General features: G+C 43.2%; 1 protein-coding gene and 1 pseudogene across 4 annotated transcripts in view; one reads left to right on the top strand and one right to left on the bottom strand.

Annotated features, from left to right (window-relative positions):
• The window catches only part of CDS5 (cytidinediphosphate diacylglycerol synthase 5), a 35,541-nt gene that overhangs the window by 6,481 nt on the left and 13,129 nt on the right, over nucleotides 1–15,931 (bottom strand). For all 4 annotated transcript variants that reach the window (XM_028224901.2, XM_082916579.1, XM_028224899.2 and 1 more), the window contains exon 3: nucleotides 130–317. In XM_028224901.2, coding sequence (XP_028080702.2) covers nucleotides 130–317 — 188 coding nt within the window. The remainder of the gene's footprint in view (nucleotides 1–129; nucleotides 318–15,931) is intronic.
• LOC145820549 (pyrophosphate--fructose 6-phosphate 1-phosphotransferase subunit beta pseudogene) lies at nucleotides 2,265–3,191 on the top strand (annotated as a pseudogene).

Here is a 15,931-nt window from a genome sequence, read left to right as displayed (position 1 = left end):
AGTGTTGCAGTCTACAGTCCATTACCTTATGGACACATACGTTTGATGGTAATCTTTCTCCCAACATCCTATTAACATCACCATTATCCATTTTAAAACTTTTGTGAAAGTATAGAACCAAATTCTTACTTGAATTTAAGGATGGAGCCGCTAAACCACAACGAAGCTTAACCCAGAAGGAAGGAAGATAACCGCAATAAAATAGCCCAAACATGGTACTACTGAGCTGAGCAAAACGTGGATTTCCCCTCTGCAAAAGCAATGTCATAGCAACAACAAATGCTGCAGATGTCACGGAAACATCAAGACCAAAATACCTGACAATAAATTTTAAAAAAAAAACCAATCAGCAATAGAAATCTATGAAAACAACAAGAATGAGTTGCAAATCAAACGTCATGCACAAAGGAGGAAAAAAATTGTCTTATCAATGTTCACCCACCCTCTCAAACTTGATATTCTTGTTTCAAGCATATGCTTGATTAAGCAAGTTTGCAACTACCAACAAAAACAAGCATAGAAGTGTACAGAAAAATGTTTAAATTTAAAACCAAGAACTATTTAATGAGCAAATACCTAAACAGGGAAAGAACCAATTGACCATTTGTATGGCAGACAGAGTGTTAAGCTTACAGTTGAGCAGGGAAAGAAGAAAAACAAATATCAAGAACATTGCGAAAAACGTCATTCACCATTACATTATACATACATACATACATATATCATTCAAAGTTAATAGAAAAATAGAACATAACAATAATTTTTAAAGTTTAAAGAGGATGGATTAATAGATATAAATTTACAATTTTTTTTATTTTTTTATTTTTATCATTATATCCCAAATTATTTTATTCAAACTTATAATTTATTTTATGTGTGTCTAAAAGATAGACATGTGTGTCTCTCAAGCGTCTAATGAGTGTCAAGAAATATCCAGCACGTGTGTTGGAAAATATGGTTTTTTTGGTTTGAGAATTGAATGAAAATTGTCTCAAAAAATTGGCCTCATGAAGGAGAGATTGAGAATGATGATTGAGCATTTTACATATGGTCGAACCATGAGAGACACATAGTCTAACCATGAGAGACACATATAGTCTAACCATAAGGGGCATATGGTTTTGGAAGCTATGAGGGACACATGGTTTTAGAAGCTATGAGGTACACATGACCTTGCCATATGTCTTGCCAAATATGCCTATATAAGGGCATGCTCAACATTGTGAATATAATCACAAAAATAAGCTAAATTCTCTCCTCCTCTTTTTCCCATTGCATATAAAAGGAGACCATCCTCTTTGGTTGGAGTACAGATATTTTTGCTCTCATATTATAGTCAGTCTGCTCCTATAATATATTCTTCCTGTGTAAGAGAGTGCTGTCATTATTTGTTCGCCGGAGCTAAGCAAAAAGTGCTTCTGCGTTAGCAGATTCTAAACCGTTATAACCTGGGAAACAAACGCCGACATACCTCCAACATCCACGGTGAGGTGGCGAATATGTTTTAAGGACCCTGTAGTATCACACAGGCTTCAATTTGCTTTCTTTTCCTTATTTTTGTTATATGTGTTTCTATTCATTAAGTTGTATGATTTAGTCCCATGATTTCTTATTTTGTAAAACAATTTAATTAAATATGAATCTGAATCTGATTATTTTTTTATTTAAACACACAATTTTTACAACATGTCGAACATGGACACACCACCTTCTTAGACGTGTCCATGCTCCTTAGCTAGAGATTAAAACAATGTCACCAGAAACAAAAGCTACTAAAAAACTGATCAGGGAAAAACCTAGAAAGTTGTTCGCTGTGGGTACTTGTATCAAGCCCAATACATGGCAAGCCCTACAGGTGTCACATCACCAAAACCCCACACGTGACAGACCAATAAGGCACCACGCAGGCATGTCGTATGTTTGATACATGGCGAGCCCTACGGGCACCATGTGCCAAGGCACTACGTAAAACCAAGACTATATGCTTAGCCTAAGCGGGAGCATACATATAAGCCCAAATATATCTGTTAGAATTTACCACTCACCTACTACCTCCACTATCTTTCTCCACACCTACCACCTCCACTATCCCACACTCCACTACCATCCACCTCCACTATCACACACTCCACTACCATCTTCTCCTCTATATATAGGAATTGTAATATACAGAATATGAACAATCAATCTTGTAACATCAACAAAGCAATCAATAATACATATATTTCAACATGGTATCAGAGCAATAGGTTAGCTCTTGGTGAGCTTCACCTTCCGGCGGGCGGCAACCTTGCCTTCACCGCCCGCCGGACCCTAACCTGTTACATAATCAAATCTCAAACAGACCGGCTTCTCCATCCTCGTCACAGGCGCCGCCGGCTTCGTCGGCACCCACTCCTTCCTCGCGTTGCCAGAACAGCCGTCTCGATCACTCTCTTCCTCTACCTTCTGTTCTCAAAAGTTCCTTCAAGGTCGTCCATGGCCCCCCTAGCTCCGCCGCCGGCAATCCAGATGAGATCGCGAAGCTCTTTCCTGGCCTATTTGGGCAGCCATCGGCAATGTTGGTGCCAGGCGAATCGTCCGAGTTTCCCTCAGGATCGTTGCAAAGGAAGCACGGTGTACGGCTTCAGGGGTGGACCAGCTGGAATCATGAAGTGCAAATATGTGGTGTTGACTCCAGAGTTCATTTACCCGTACAGAAATCAGGGCGGCTTTGATATGATCTGCAGTGGCAGAGGCAAGATTGAAACTCCAGAGCAGTTTCAGCAAGCTCAAGAAACAGCATTGAAGCTTGATTTGGATGGGTTTGTTGTCATTGGTGGAGATGACTCAACCACAAATGCTTGCCTCCTTGCTGCAAACTTTAGGAATAAAAATATGAAAACTCGGGTTATTGGATGTCCAAAGACAACTGATGGTGACTACTTGGCAGATAGAATTATTTTTTAGTGAGGATAAGCTCATGGACTCCAATAGCAAGGCTATCATGATGGCTTGGGAGACACCACTAATGGATGCACCTGCAAAAGCTGTTTGCTCATATTATATAAACCTTTCTTTTTTTATTCTCTTTGCTCACCCCCATATCTGACCAAACACCACTCTTCTTTTATTTTACACTTTTCTTTTATTTTAAGATATATCTCTATATATATTTTTTATAATATATTTCTCATATCCCTACTTTTATTTTATTTTATTTATTTTATTTTTTCTATCTTTCTTTTTCCATTATCTTATTATTATTTTTTTTATATTTCACAAAAAAAAAAAAAAAAAAAAAAAAACCTTTACCAATTTGCACAACAAATCATATTTTATTCATCTCAGGAATTTACCCCGGTTCACATTTTCCACCACAACCACAAAAACAAACACACAAACACACAAAAAAAAAAAAAAAAAAAAAAAAAAAAAAAAAAAAAAAAAGACCACACAAGATCACCATCACAACAACAACAGATTTGTTTTCTTTTCTGCAGGCCGCCACCCACCGACCTACTCTGCCGCCGGTCTCTTCTTCTTGCCTCCGTCCTGGACGGCCCTTGCCGGTGTTGCCTCCGGATTTCCCACGCCACCGAGCACATTTACTCCCTGCTCCTCCACTGCCGCATATGGCGGTCCTCCAAATCGGAACATCACGGTGGCCTTCCGCTTCAGCTCCTTGTTTTCTGTCCTTAGCACGCTTATCTCTGCTCGCGCATCCTTATACATGCGTTGGAGCAGAGCCAGCTGGGAGTTTAAATGCTGCACCTCATTTGTCCTACTCTGCAGCCGGTTCGACAAATTTGTGACCGCCGTCATGGTTTCCACGCATGACTTCAGCGTATACTGATTAGCCTCAATATCAGTTTGCATCGCCATTTTTTGCTCCACCGACCGCATCGGAAAGTTCAATGGAGCAAAACCAGAGGTGTTTGGTTGCGGTTCACTGGCCACCGCACCAGTTATTTCTCTTGTGGGCTCGTTCAGTTCGGGAAAGAGAGTGAGCAGACCACGGGAAGAAGAGGCTATGTTCTGGGTAGCTGAACGGGAAGAAGAAGCCATGTTTTTGGGTTGCTGAGTGTTTCAGAGAAGGGTTGGTTACAGAATGTTACAGAGAACGAAGAGGTTTCAACTGGTTTGTTATGCTTCCAAGCCTCAGACTTCGCTTTGGTTTATAAAGACAGAGACGACGAGGCCGACACGCGCTCTGTCAATCACGTGCATCGCCGCGTGTCAGGCGCCCCTTTTGATGGCTCGACGCTTTCTGTCGGGCACGTCTTTTGATGAAGTGGGCGCGCCTTTTGATGGCACGCCTTTTTATGGATTGGGCACGCCTTTTGATGGCACGCCTTTTGAAAGATTGGGCACACCTTTTGAGGGTGCGACTTTTTAAGGGTCCGACAAGACTCTGTAAACTGTCCCGACATTGATTCCGGTTAGCTCCTTCATGGGTCCGACAAGACTCTGTAAACTGTCCCGACATTGATTCCGGTTAGTTTCTACAAGGGTCCGACAAGACTCTGTAAACTGTCCCGACATTGATTCCGGTTAGCTCCTTTATGGGTCCGACAAGACTCTGTAAACTGTCCCGACATTGATTCCGGTTAGTTTCTACAAGGGTCCGACAAGACTCTGTAAACTGTCCCGACATAGATTCCGGTTAGTTTCTACAAGGGTCCGACAAGACTCTCTAAACTGTCCCGACATTGATTCCGGTTAGTTTCTACAAGGGTCCGACAAGACTCTGTAAACTGTCCCGACATTGATTCCGGTTAGTTTCTACAAGGGTCCAGCAAGACTCCGTAAACTGTCACAACAACTGTCACAACATTGTCTGCTACAACGGTCCGACATGACCCCATAAACTGTCTTCTACATCGGTCTGACACCACCATACAATGTCCTCTACCACGTTATGGCACCACCTTTCAGTGTCTTCATCAACGGTCTGACACGACCATGCAGTGTCTCTTATCTTTTTTTTATTTTTATGTATTTTCTTGTTTTGTTCCTCTCTTCAAACTCAAGTTGGTTAGTTTCTATCCTCCTTGAGTTTGCGGGGGGCTGTTAGAATTTACCACTCACCTACTACCTCCACTATCTTTCTCCACACCTACCACCTCCACTATCCCACACTCCACTACCATCCACCTCCACTATCACACACTTCACTACCATCTTCTCCTCTATATATAGGAATTGTAATATACAGAATATGAACAATCAATCTTGTAACATCAACAAAGCAATCAATAATACATATATTTCAACAATATCCAAATATGAAGAGCCCTACAACAGGCAGCACCATGGCCCCGCAGGGCCCATGGTCCTTCATACCTCACTCCAAAACCAAGCAACAATACAATCACCCCCCGGCTCACTTGGACTTGGATTGATAAACAATGGCTCTCCTAAACATTGAGATAGGCCTGCGGCCCATTCTCCTACTTGGTCGCTTAGAAGCGAGCCCCTCTCCTAAACATTGAGATAAGCCCGCGGCCCATTCTCCTACTTGGTCGCTTGAAAGCGAGCCCCTGGCTCTCCTAAACACTAAGGTGGGCCCCTAGCCCATTTATCTACTTGGATGCCTGGGTTGGGAGCAAGACCTAGGCACTACTGCTAGGGATCATCAGAGCATACTGGACTGGCGGCTGAGGTCATGGGATCGTCGAGATGGTTGTCTTCTTGCTAAGACAACTCCATCTCGACTAAGCTTGGAGAAGAGGCAACAATGACCTTACATTCATGTTATCCCATGCATATATGAAACGTTACTTTCCGCCTGCCATGAAACGTTGCTCTCCAGCCACAGACGGCAGAAGGGCTTTGTTAAAATCCACCTACTCTCCACCTACTTCACCCACTTAAACCTACTCCACTAAACCTAACCCACTACACCACTACCACCTCACCTACTCCACTAAACCTAACCCACTACACCACTACCACCTCCACTTCACCTACTCCTTACCTACTACACACTCACCCTCTTCTATATATAGGAATCATGAATCATTGTAATAACAAATCAATATAAATCAATCAATAATACATACAATTTATTCTCTATCTATCAATTTATTTCTTACATGGTATCAGAGCGGGTTTAGAACCTAGTATTTTCGCTTCACCGGCGGGCGGCAACCTCACCTTAGCCGCCCGCCGGACCTCAACCTATTCCGCTGTCATCTCTATCAATACATATAGCTTCTTCCATGGCAGATCTCTCTCCTTTCACCTATTAGAAGTACTGAACTTCTCCAGCCTGCACAGTGATGTCAGTTTTGATGCCCTTGAGAGACTTGTTACTAGGTGCAAGTCATTAAGTGTTTTGAAGGTCAATAAGAATGTCAACTTGAAACAATTACAGAGGCTACTTGCACGGGCTCCTCAGTTGATGGAGCTTGGTACTGGAAACTTTCAACAAGAACTTGCACCGCGCCAGTATGTAGCGCTTGAAAGTGCATTCAGCCACTGCAAAAAATCTGCACACCCTATCAGGTTTATGGGAAGCTACGGCCCTTTATCTTCCTGTTCTTTACCCAGCTTGTGCGAGTCTGGCATTCTTGAATTTGAGCTATTCAACTCTTCTGCAATAGTGGGGCTGTTCTAGGGCTTGTTCCCACTCTCTCTCCTCCTATCTCCTATCACTTTTCTGGATAATATCTTAAGCAATCTGTCTCCACTCACTTTGACACATTATTTTTCTTTTTCTTTCTTTTTTTATTTTCCTTTTCCTACATCTATATATATATATATTTTTTATTCTCATCCTCCTTCCTTTTCTTTTTTAATCACACCGATCCACTGCCCAACTTTTATTTTCATTATTATAAAGCTTAATTGGTGCTCTCGATTCGCCCTGTTCCCCACTCCCTCCTTTATTATTTTTTTTATTCATCATTATTTTTTTATTATTTTTTTTTTATTCGCTTCCCTTACTTTTCACAAAAAAAAAAACAAAAAAAACACAAATCCATTCACAACCATCTCGATTTTCATTCCACAAACTTGTTATTTTATTCATCTCAGGGATCAACCCCGATCACAATTTTACATCTCACCAAAAAAAAAAAAAAAAAAAAAAAACCACACAAGATCACCATCACAATAACAACAGATTTGTTTTCTTTTCTGCAGACGGCCACCCACCGACCTACTCTGCCGCCGGTCTCTTCTTTTTGCCTCTGTCCTGGGCGGCCCTTGCCGTTGTTGCCTCCGTATTTCCCACTCCACTGGGCATGATCACTACGCCCTGCTCCTCCACTGCAGCATATGGCGGACCTCCAAAACGGAACATCACGGTGGCCTTCCGCTTCAGCTCCTTATTTTCCGCCTTTAGCACACTTATCTCTGCTCGCGCATCCTTATACATGCGTTGGAGCAGAGCCAGCTGGGAGTTTAACTGCTGCACCTCATTTGTCCTGCTCTGAAGCCGGTGCGACAAGTTTGTGACCGCAGTCATGGTTTCCACACATGACTTCAGAGTATACTGATTGGCCTCAATATCAGTTTGCACCGCCATTTTTTGCTCCACCGACCGCATCGGAAAGTTCAACGGAGCAAACACAGAGGTGTTTGGTTGAGGTTCACTGGCCACCGCACCAGTTCTCTCTCTTGTTGACTCATTGAGGTCGGCAAAGAGAGTGAGCAGCCCACGGGAAGACGAAGCCATTTTCTGGGCAACAGAGTGTTACAGCGTATTACAGAGTTTCACTCTCAGCAAAGGAAGAATTTTTCAGAGGTTTCTCTCAGTTTTTCTGTCTCAGCTTCTGCCTCAGCTTCTGCCTCAGCCTCTGCCTCCGTCTTGGTTAAATAGCCGAGGCAGCCACGCGTATCGCGCGCCACTTGACGCCAGACGACAAACGGGCGCGCCAGCCAAGGCACTCACGTGCCTCGCCATCATATCTGGCACGCCTTTTTATGGATTGGGCACGTCTTTTGATGGCACGCCTTTTGAAAGATTGGGCACACCTTTTGAGGGTGCGACTTTTTAAGGGTCCGACAAGACTCTGTAAACTGTCCCGACATTGATTCCGGTTAGCTCCTTCATGGGTCCGACAAGACTCTGTAAACTGTCCCGACATTGATTCCGGTTAGCTCCTTCATGGGTCCGACAAGACTCTGTAAACTGTCCCGACATTGATTCCGGTTAGTTTCTACAAGGGTCCAGCAAGACTCCGTAAACTGTCACCACAACTGTCACAACATTGTCTGCTACAACGGTCCGACATGACCCCATAAACTGTCTTCTACATCGGTCTAACACCGCCATCCAGTGTCCTCTACACCGTTATGACACCACCATACAGTGTCCTCTACATGGTTATGACACCCCCATACAGTGTCCTCTACAACGTTATGACACCACCATCCAGTGTCTTCACCAATGGTCTGACACGACCATACAGTGTCTCTTATCTTCTTTTATTTTTATGTATTTTCTTATTTTGTTACTCTCCAAACTCAAATTGGTTAGTTCCTATCCCCCTTGAGTTTGCGAGGGGCTGTTAAAATCCACCTACTCTCCACCTACTTCACCCACTTAAACCTACTCCACTAAACCTAACCCACTACACCACTACCACCTCACCTACTCCACTAAACCTAACCCACTACACCACTACCACCTCCACTTCACCTACTCCTTACCTACTACACACTCACCCTCTTCTATATATAGGAATCATGAATCATTGTAATAACAAATCAATATAAATCAATCAATAATACATACAATTTATTCTCTATCTATCAATTTATTTCTTACAGGCTTATATCACTTCTGGCAGAGTTGAGGAGAACGAGCCACATGTTCAACAGTTTGCTTGGGCTCCAATACTCCTGTGGCCTATATAACGTAGCGTATATGCAGCAAGACACAACACCACAACTCCATAATTCTAACACAACCAAGTTTCATGTTTAAACATCCTCTCACACTCTACATTAGTATTCAAGGTCTATCACTGCCAACCTCCCCCTCTCCAAGCTTGCCTTGACCTCCTCCTCTTCACCTCCAGTGATCTCAGGCCATTGAAGTGCCCGCCATCTTCCCGGACTACCTTTAACCACACCTCTCATCCACATTATACTCAGTTGGGGAAGAGTGGTGCTCGCTTCACATGGCACCCAAAAAGAACACTGGAACTGGAGTAACGACATCCCAAGATGGCGGTAGGGAGACCCTAGCAGAGACCTCGGAACACATCTCCGGCGCCTCTCCGGAAGAACAATGCTCCCAACCGATTATAGCCTTAGTTGCACGAAGCGGGAGCGGGGGCGGGAGCGAAAGCGGGGGAACGTGACCACTTAGAGGAGTCGTAAATTAGGAGCGCTTATATATTATTTTTATTAATTATATTTTATTTATTATAATAAATAATAAATTATGTTCAAATAAATAAAAAATAAAAATTAGATCTTTTATTTTAAAATTTTTTAACAAATCCGATAATTAATTTTTATTTTAACAATAGAAACTTCTTAGGTCGGGCGCGTCTCGGGGAGCTATATATATGTATTAATGCACATTAGAAGTTTTTTTATAAATATTTTTATTTTAATATACATTAATTATTTTATTTATTTATTATATTTTTTAAATAATGTATTATTGTTAATTTATTTTTTTATTTTTAATTGATATATATTATAAATAAAAAATTATAATAAATAAGGAATAATAAATTATGTTAAAATAAATAAAAAGAAAAATTAGATATTTTATTTTATAATTTTTTTTATTATATATGGTTTAATTAGATTTCTTTTAAATAATTGGATAATTTATTTTATTTATTATATGTTAAAAAGTTAAGAAATAATAATTTACAAAAATTATTATTATATATGATATTTTAAGAAATAATAATTAAATATTTTTTTATTACATATATAATATATGATAAATTATATATATTATATATTATATATGATCTATTTGGAGACGAAGAGAGAGTGTGTGAAGAGAACAACGACAGAGATGAAGAGCAGAAGCGGAGACGAAGAGAAAGAGAGAGAGGGAAGCACAGAGAAAGTGACGAAGACGAAGACGATCGAGAGAGTGACGAAGACGATCGCGAGAGTGACGAAGATGATCGAAGCCCTTTCTCCTCTCATGTCGACGTCGAAGGTTAGGGTTTCTGTCTCTCTCTCTCTCTCTCTCTCTCTCTCCCCTTTACGATCCCATCTTGCACTGAATCGCGTTTCTCTCTTCACAGAAACGCGATTCTTACACGTTTCTTACTAGGAATCGCGGAATCGCGATTCTCACTGAGAATCGCCACCTAGTTGCGCGATTCCTGCAACTAAGGTTATAGCAGATCAGCTACATGTATTGACTGAAAGCGTCACCTCTCTTCAACAGAGCCAACAACACTTAATAGATGCCCTACTAGCCTTACAAAGGGCACCTACGCTTCCATCATCATCTAACCCTTTCATCATCACAAAATGGCGCTCCGCCATTAGCCCAGAATGGCTCAGAAGCCAATCTCGCTACACAAAACAACTTGCGAACCCAAGCGGAAGGACAAACAGTCACCCCGCTTCCTCCATTAGCTCCCAGCCAAACACCTCCACCACAAGTTGGATCCGTTAGCGGAGCTCCCACAGCAGTGACTTCGACTGGCTCTCTAACTCTTCCGGGAGATCAAAACCCTTCCCAGCCATTAACATTGGAGGTAGTAAAAGAGCACATACACAGCCTACTTCAGACGAACAAAGGTCACATCCCTGCCTCCCCAGAGTTGGAATCCCGTCCCCCTTACCCTATTCGCATTGCAAGTCTTCCATATCCGATAGGATATACAGTACCCAAGTTTGTCCGTTTCAACAGGCGAAAAGGGAATGCCAGGGAGCATGTTTCACGCTTTCTTGACGCTCTTAGAGCTCACCGAGAGGACCAAAACCTTAGCATGAGAGAATTCTCCAAATCCCTCACAGATCGAGCATTCTCGTGGTATGCCAACCTCGCTGCTAGCTCTATCTCTTCATGGGAAGACTTGGTAAAAAAGTTTTACATAAAGTTCTTCTACGTTGAAGAAAGGTTAACCACCCTTCATCTTATGAGGGAAACACAACGACTTGGGGAGGATATCCTTGTTTACGTCCGCCGTTTCAGGAAAAAAGCAGTAGACATTCAAGACCCGATAGAAGAACACCAACTGGTGTCATTGTGCATCGAAGGGATGCTCACGACTTATAAACTCCAGTTGGTCAACCACCACTTCCCTGACTTTTCCACTTTATGTGCTGTAGCCCGAAACATAAGTGAAACAGTAAGATCAGGGGCACGAATAACAGCACCACAACCCCACTCATGGCGACCAACAGCACCTCAACCTTCCTCATGGAGGCCTAACCGACGCAACCACGTTGTATATGCAGCCAAAGGCTCCTCTGGAGGAAGAGGAGACCCGCAGGCAAAAAAAGAGAAAGTTTGATCAAATTCCCCCGCCGTTACCTATCTCAGTGAATGAGGCACAAGCACTCCTCAACGCCTGGGTAGAAGATGGAAAAGTTCACCTCCTCGAGCCAAGGTGACCTGTTACCAAAAATGATCAAGCGCGGGCAGACTATTGCATATACCATCGTTCCATTAAACATCCTACTACGGAATGTTGGGCACTCAGATCCCTAGTTCGAAAAATGATGTCTGACGATGCTTTGGAGCTACCCCACCAAACAGAAGATGTCTTGAAAGATCCTCTCCCGCGCCACAAGGATAATAGCAAGACGGTCATGATGCTTTCGCATTATGATGAGATGGAAGAGCCAATGGTGTGCGAGCTCTCTGAACTCGCAGCTCCCACTTGTCCGGACTTTAAGACCAGGCGTGTGATAGCGCTTAAGAAATCGACAAAGTTCAAATGGTTCTTTGACCAATTCGGCCTATCTGAAGCAACACGCTTTGAAGTCACCAAGGCCTTTTTAAGACTTGCAGAGCATAATGGTGAAACATGCATGAGTATAAGCGGATCAGTAAGGAAAGTATTTCGGGATAACTCCTTGGCAATAACCTTTACCGAGGCCAACAAACAAGTACTGTTTCCACATAACTGTCCCCCTCTACGTCCCAGTATTCATCAATGGGATGGAGTTTCAAAGAGGATTCATGGATGAAGGAGCTTCACTCAATGTAATGCCTTATTCTACTTCCCAGGGAGCCGGGATGCCACAAAAGCACTTAGTCAGACAACCCATCTCCATCACCGGTTTTGGAAGCCAAAAAATTAAAACCATAGGTCATGTCCAGTTAGACTTAGCAGTGGGACCAATTCGCTCTACTACTAAGGCCAAGTTTGGGAAGACTAAATAAGTGCACTTTTTGACTTTTTATGAAATATGGGTTGGGTTTGGGTTGGGTTTGAATTGATGTGTTAGAGAGGTGATGTGACTTAAATAAGATGATGTGATTTAAATAGGATAGTGACTTTTTGAATTTTTTTAAGAGTTGCCAAACTTGGCCTAAGTTTCATGTTATAGAAGCAGAAACGACCTATCAGGCTCTCCTAGGGAGAACTTGGCTTCACAGATATGCTGCGATCCCCTCCACCTACCATCAATGTGTCAAAGCAATCTACAACAATGAGGTAGTAGCCATAGCTGGCTCTCAAAAGCCTTTTCGAGTAGATGAAGCTCACATGGCAGATGCAATATTTTACAATCATGTCGATGAAGATGAACCTCCCCTGCAACTTCAAGGAATTCCTATACCCAACTGGGATGACCTCTCTGAAGAAGATTCATCACCACCTCGCAGAAAGACATTCACCAAATTAAAGCCCTCAAGAAAGCTCCCTAAAGTCACCAGGTTTCAAACAAAAGATGGAAGAGTGGTATACCGTTTATGATGGTGCGTGGGGTTGGCAAAAGTTACCAATGCTGACCCCCAGCTAGACGAAGTAGCAATCACCCATCGTGAACTAAGTGGAGAAGATCACTGTTGCTACACCTTGTCTGCGCTAGCCTAACGCCCGCTAATGGCAAAGAATAAAAAAAATAGAGACAAGAAGAGTAGGAGAAAAAAGCTGTGGCTTTTCCAGCAACAGATAAACACTTTGACAGATCCCATTGTCTTACGATAACTCATTTGGATGGAGCCGAAGGCTCAAGAGTTAAACCCCTTGCCAAGGCAGCCATTTCATCTCCTAACCAAGTCCCCGCCAACTCAGTTGTAATCCTAAAGCAAGATGGATTGCAAGAAGTCCGACCTGCTCCGGAGTGTTTACAGGACGGCCCTTGGCCCCAAAAGCAAGAACTGGAAGAAATCAACATAGCCCGTAAAGGAGAACCAAGGCGTCCTATCTTCATTTGCAAAGATCTTCCAGCAGAACAAAGGGGACCCCTGATCGAGTTGATCAAGAAGTACTCGAACGTTGTCGCGTGGACATATGAAGAAATGCTAGGATTGGACAAAGATGTTACCATGCACCGTCTGAACGTCATCCCCCTAGCTCGCCCAGTCAAGCAAGGGGTAAGATTTTATAAGCCCGAGGTGGAGCTCAACATCAAGGACGAAGTGGTGAAGCTGCTTGGAGCAGGGTTTATCAAACCCATCCAACATCCCACCTGGCTTTCTAGTATCGTCCCAGTTATCAAAAAGAACGGTCAAATTCGAGTGTGCGTTGATTTCAGAAATCTAAACAAATCTTGCCCCAAAGATGAGTTCCCACTCCCAAACATAGACACCTTGATTGATTCAGCGACGAGGCACCATATGTTCTCATTCATGGATGGCTTCAGCGGCTACAACCAGATCAAGATGGCACCAGAGGATGCCCCAAAGACGGCATTTCGCACCCCTATAGGTAACTTTTTCTATACTGTAATGCCTTTTGAATTAAAAAACGCGGGAGCAACATACCATAGAGCTATGACAACCATCTTTCATGATATGTTGCACAAATCCTTGGAATGTTACATTGATGATTTGGTAGTGAAATCCAAAGAGGAGACCAGTCACCTTAGAGACCTTCAAAGAGTCTTTGAACGCTGTAAGAAATACAGACTCCGAATGAACCCGCTCAAATGCGCATTTGGAGTCACTGCCAGCAAGTTCCTTGGTTGCATCGTTCCATCGCCATGGGATAGACCCCGACCCAGCAAAGGTCGCTGCCATCAAAAATATGCCACGACCAACCAATCTAGACGAGCTGAGAACTTTCCTTGGTCGGGCATCTTACTTGAGACGGTTTATCCCAGCTATGGCCGAAATAACACAACCCTTCAATTCATTACTAAAGGACGTCAGGTTCATTTGGAATGAGGAGCACCAACAAGCATTCGAATGAGTAAAGTCAGCTTTAATTTCCCCTCTCTATGACTCCTCCTCAGCCGGCAAGGCCTTTACTCCTCTACATCACTTCCATGCCGAAATCAGTCGGAGCTCTGCTCGCCCAGGAAATTGATAGACTCGAACGACCCGTGTACTACATAAGTAGAGTCGTACAAGGGGCTGAGATCCGATATTCCCCCATTGAGCGGCACTGCCTCGCCCTAATCTTTGCCGCTAAAAAGCTCCGCCATTACCTTCTTTTTTACCCCAGCCATCTCATGACCAGGAGTGATCCCATCAATTTTCTCCGCACTTTACCTGTGATGAATCAATGGTATCAGTCGAGCGACCCCTTGCTTGGCGAGCAACCCTGGTTTTAGTAGGTGAATCTATACCTACGACCTTTGGAGGTATTCTCCCAGGCACTGGAACAAGAATAGAGGCAGGGGGTGGCCTTTTATGCTTGGCACAAGATGGACGGTTAGGAGAAACTATCTGGGTTTGCTCCAAAGTAATAGTCACCTCAGATAGGCGAGCTAGTTGGCTGAGTTCCCCCTATCTGCAGCTAACAAGCCCCGCTCTCCGCGAGCCATACATAACTCAGGGTCGTCAAACGGAATGAACTCAACATGGACAGGATCAAGATCACTACTTAAGAAATCCCGAAATGATGCAAGATTGCATCTCCAATACTTCCTCCAACTAGGGGTGGTTCCGCCAATTCTATCCTTACTTGCTAGCACAACTTGACCCCGACGCCTTAATTCTTCTGAAAGAAAAAAGTATACATATAATTGCATACAATCGGCCGCAAAACGCACAGGGGAAGGAAGATGTTGAGGAACCCCTTGGTCCAAACCAAACTGTCAAGCAACCCTTAGAAGATTATAGGCTACCACACCGTATATGCCATCCACAAAATAAGGTAAATACCTAGAAATGGTGCTAAGAACCATCACTGAATCAGCATCCCTCAAATAAGATACACCCGGTTCAAAACAAGCTCGCAATCATCTGGGCAGTAAGCAATGGTAGAAGATACTCCACAAACTGACATGACATAAGGACGAGCAACAAACTTGTCCACAAAATCAAAAATGCTGGCCAAACTCCCTTGTACACATCCCTCAGCCCACCTAGCAGAACGCGGCTCACTTTCTTCAATGGAAAATACCCTTGGCATAGGGGCCACGCTAGGAAATCTCTCATACAAAAATAACTGCAGAAAGGTAGTAGGGAGGAAGCTAGCAGTATCATACCGACCTTTGGAACGTTCAACACCCTCCTGATACATATCCAACCTCTTATATAGACCCCCCAGAAATAAAGGAGCCAACGGAATCGGACGGCTGGAAGCAAGAATCGCAGCAAAAGGAAAGAGCTCATGACAAATACTGTCCTGAGGTTTACCCATCAAGACGTACCGCGGCAGCCAATAGGTAATGAAAGCAGCTAAATAATCAACACTCCCCCACTTGTCCCCTTCCATTCCTGGACCTATAAATCTATCCTCCACATTTCCTTGGACGTGATGGCTAAGATCTCGAAACCAGTACCGAAGCCATCCCTCAAAAGTGTTTTTCGATCGTTTGCATAATTAAGGTGTAACCAACACTTTATTCTGATAACGACTCAATAACTTCCCTGCCGGTGCCACGGCCT

This window comes from Camellia sinensis, chromosome 2 (genome assembly GCF_055761805.1).
Source record: "Camellia sinensis isolate YWXY chromosome 2, ASM5576180v1, whole genome shotgun sequence".
NCBI classification, from domain to species: Eukaryota; Viridiplantae; Streptophyta; class Magnoliopsida; order Ericales; family Theaceae; genus Camellia; species Camellia sinensis.
Note: the sequence above shows the minus strand (reverse complement) of the source record. Positions and strands in the feature narration are given on the sequence as shown.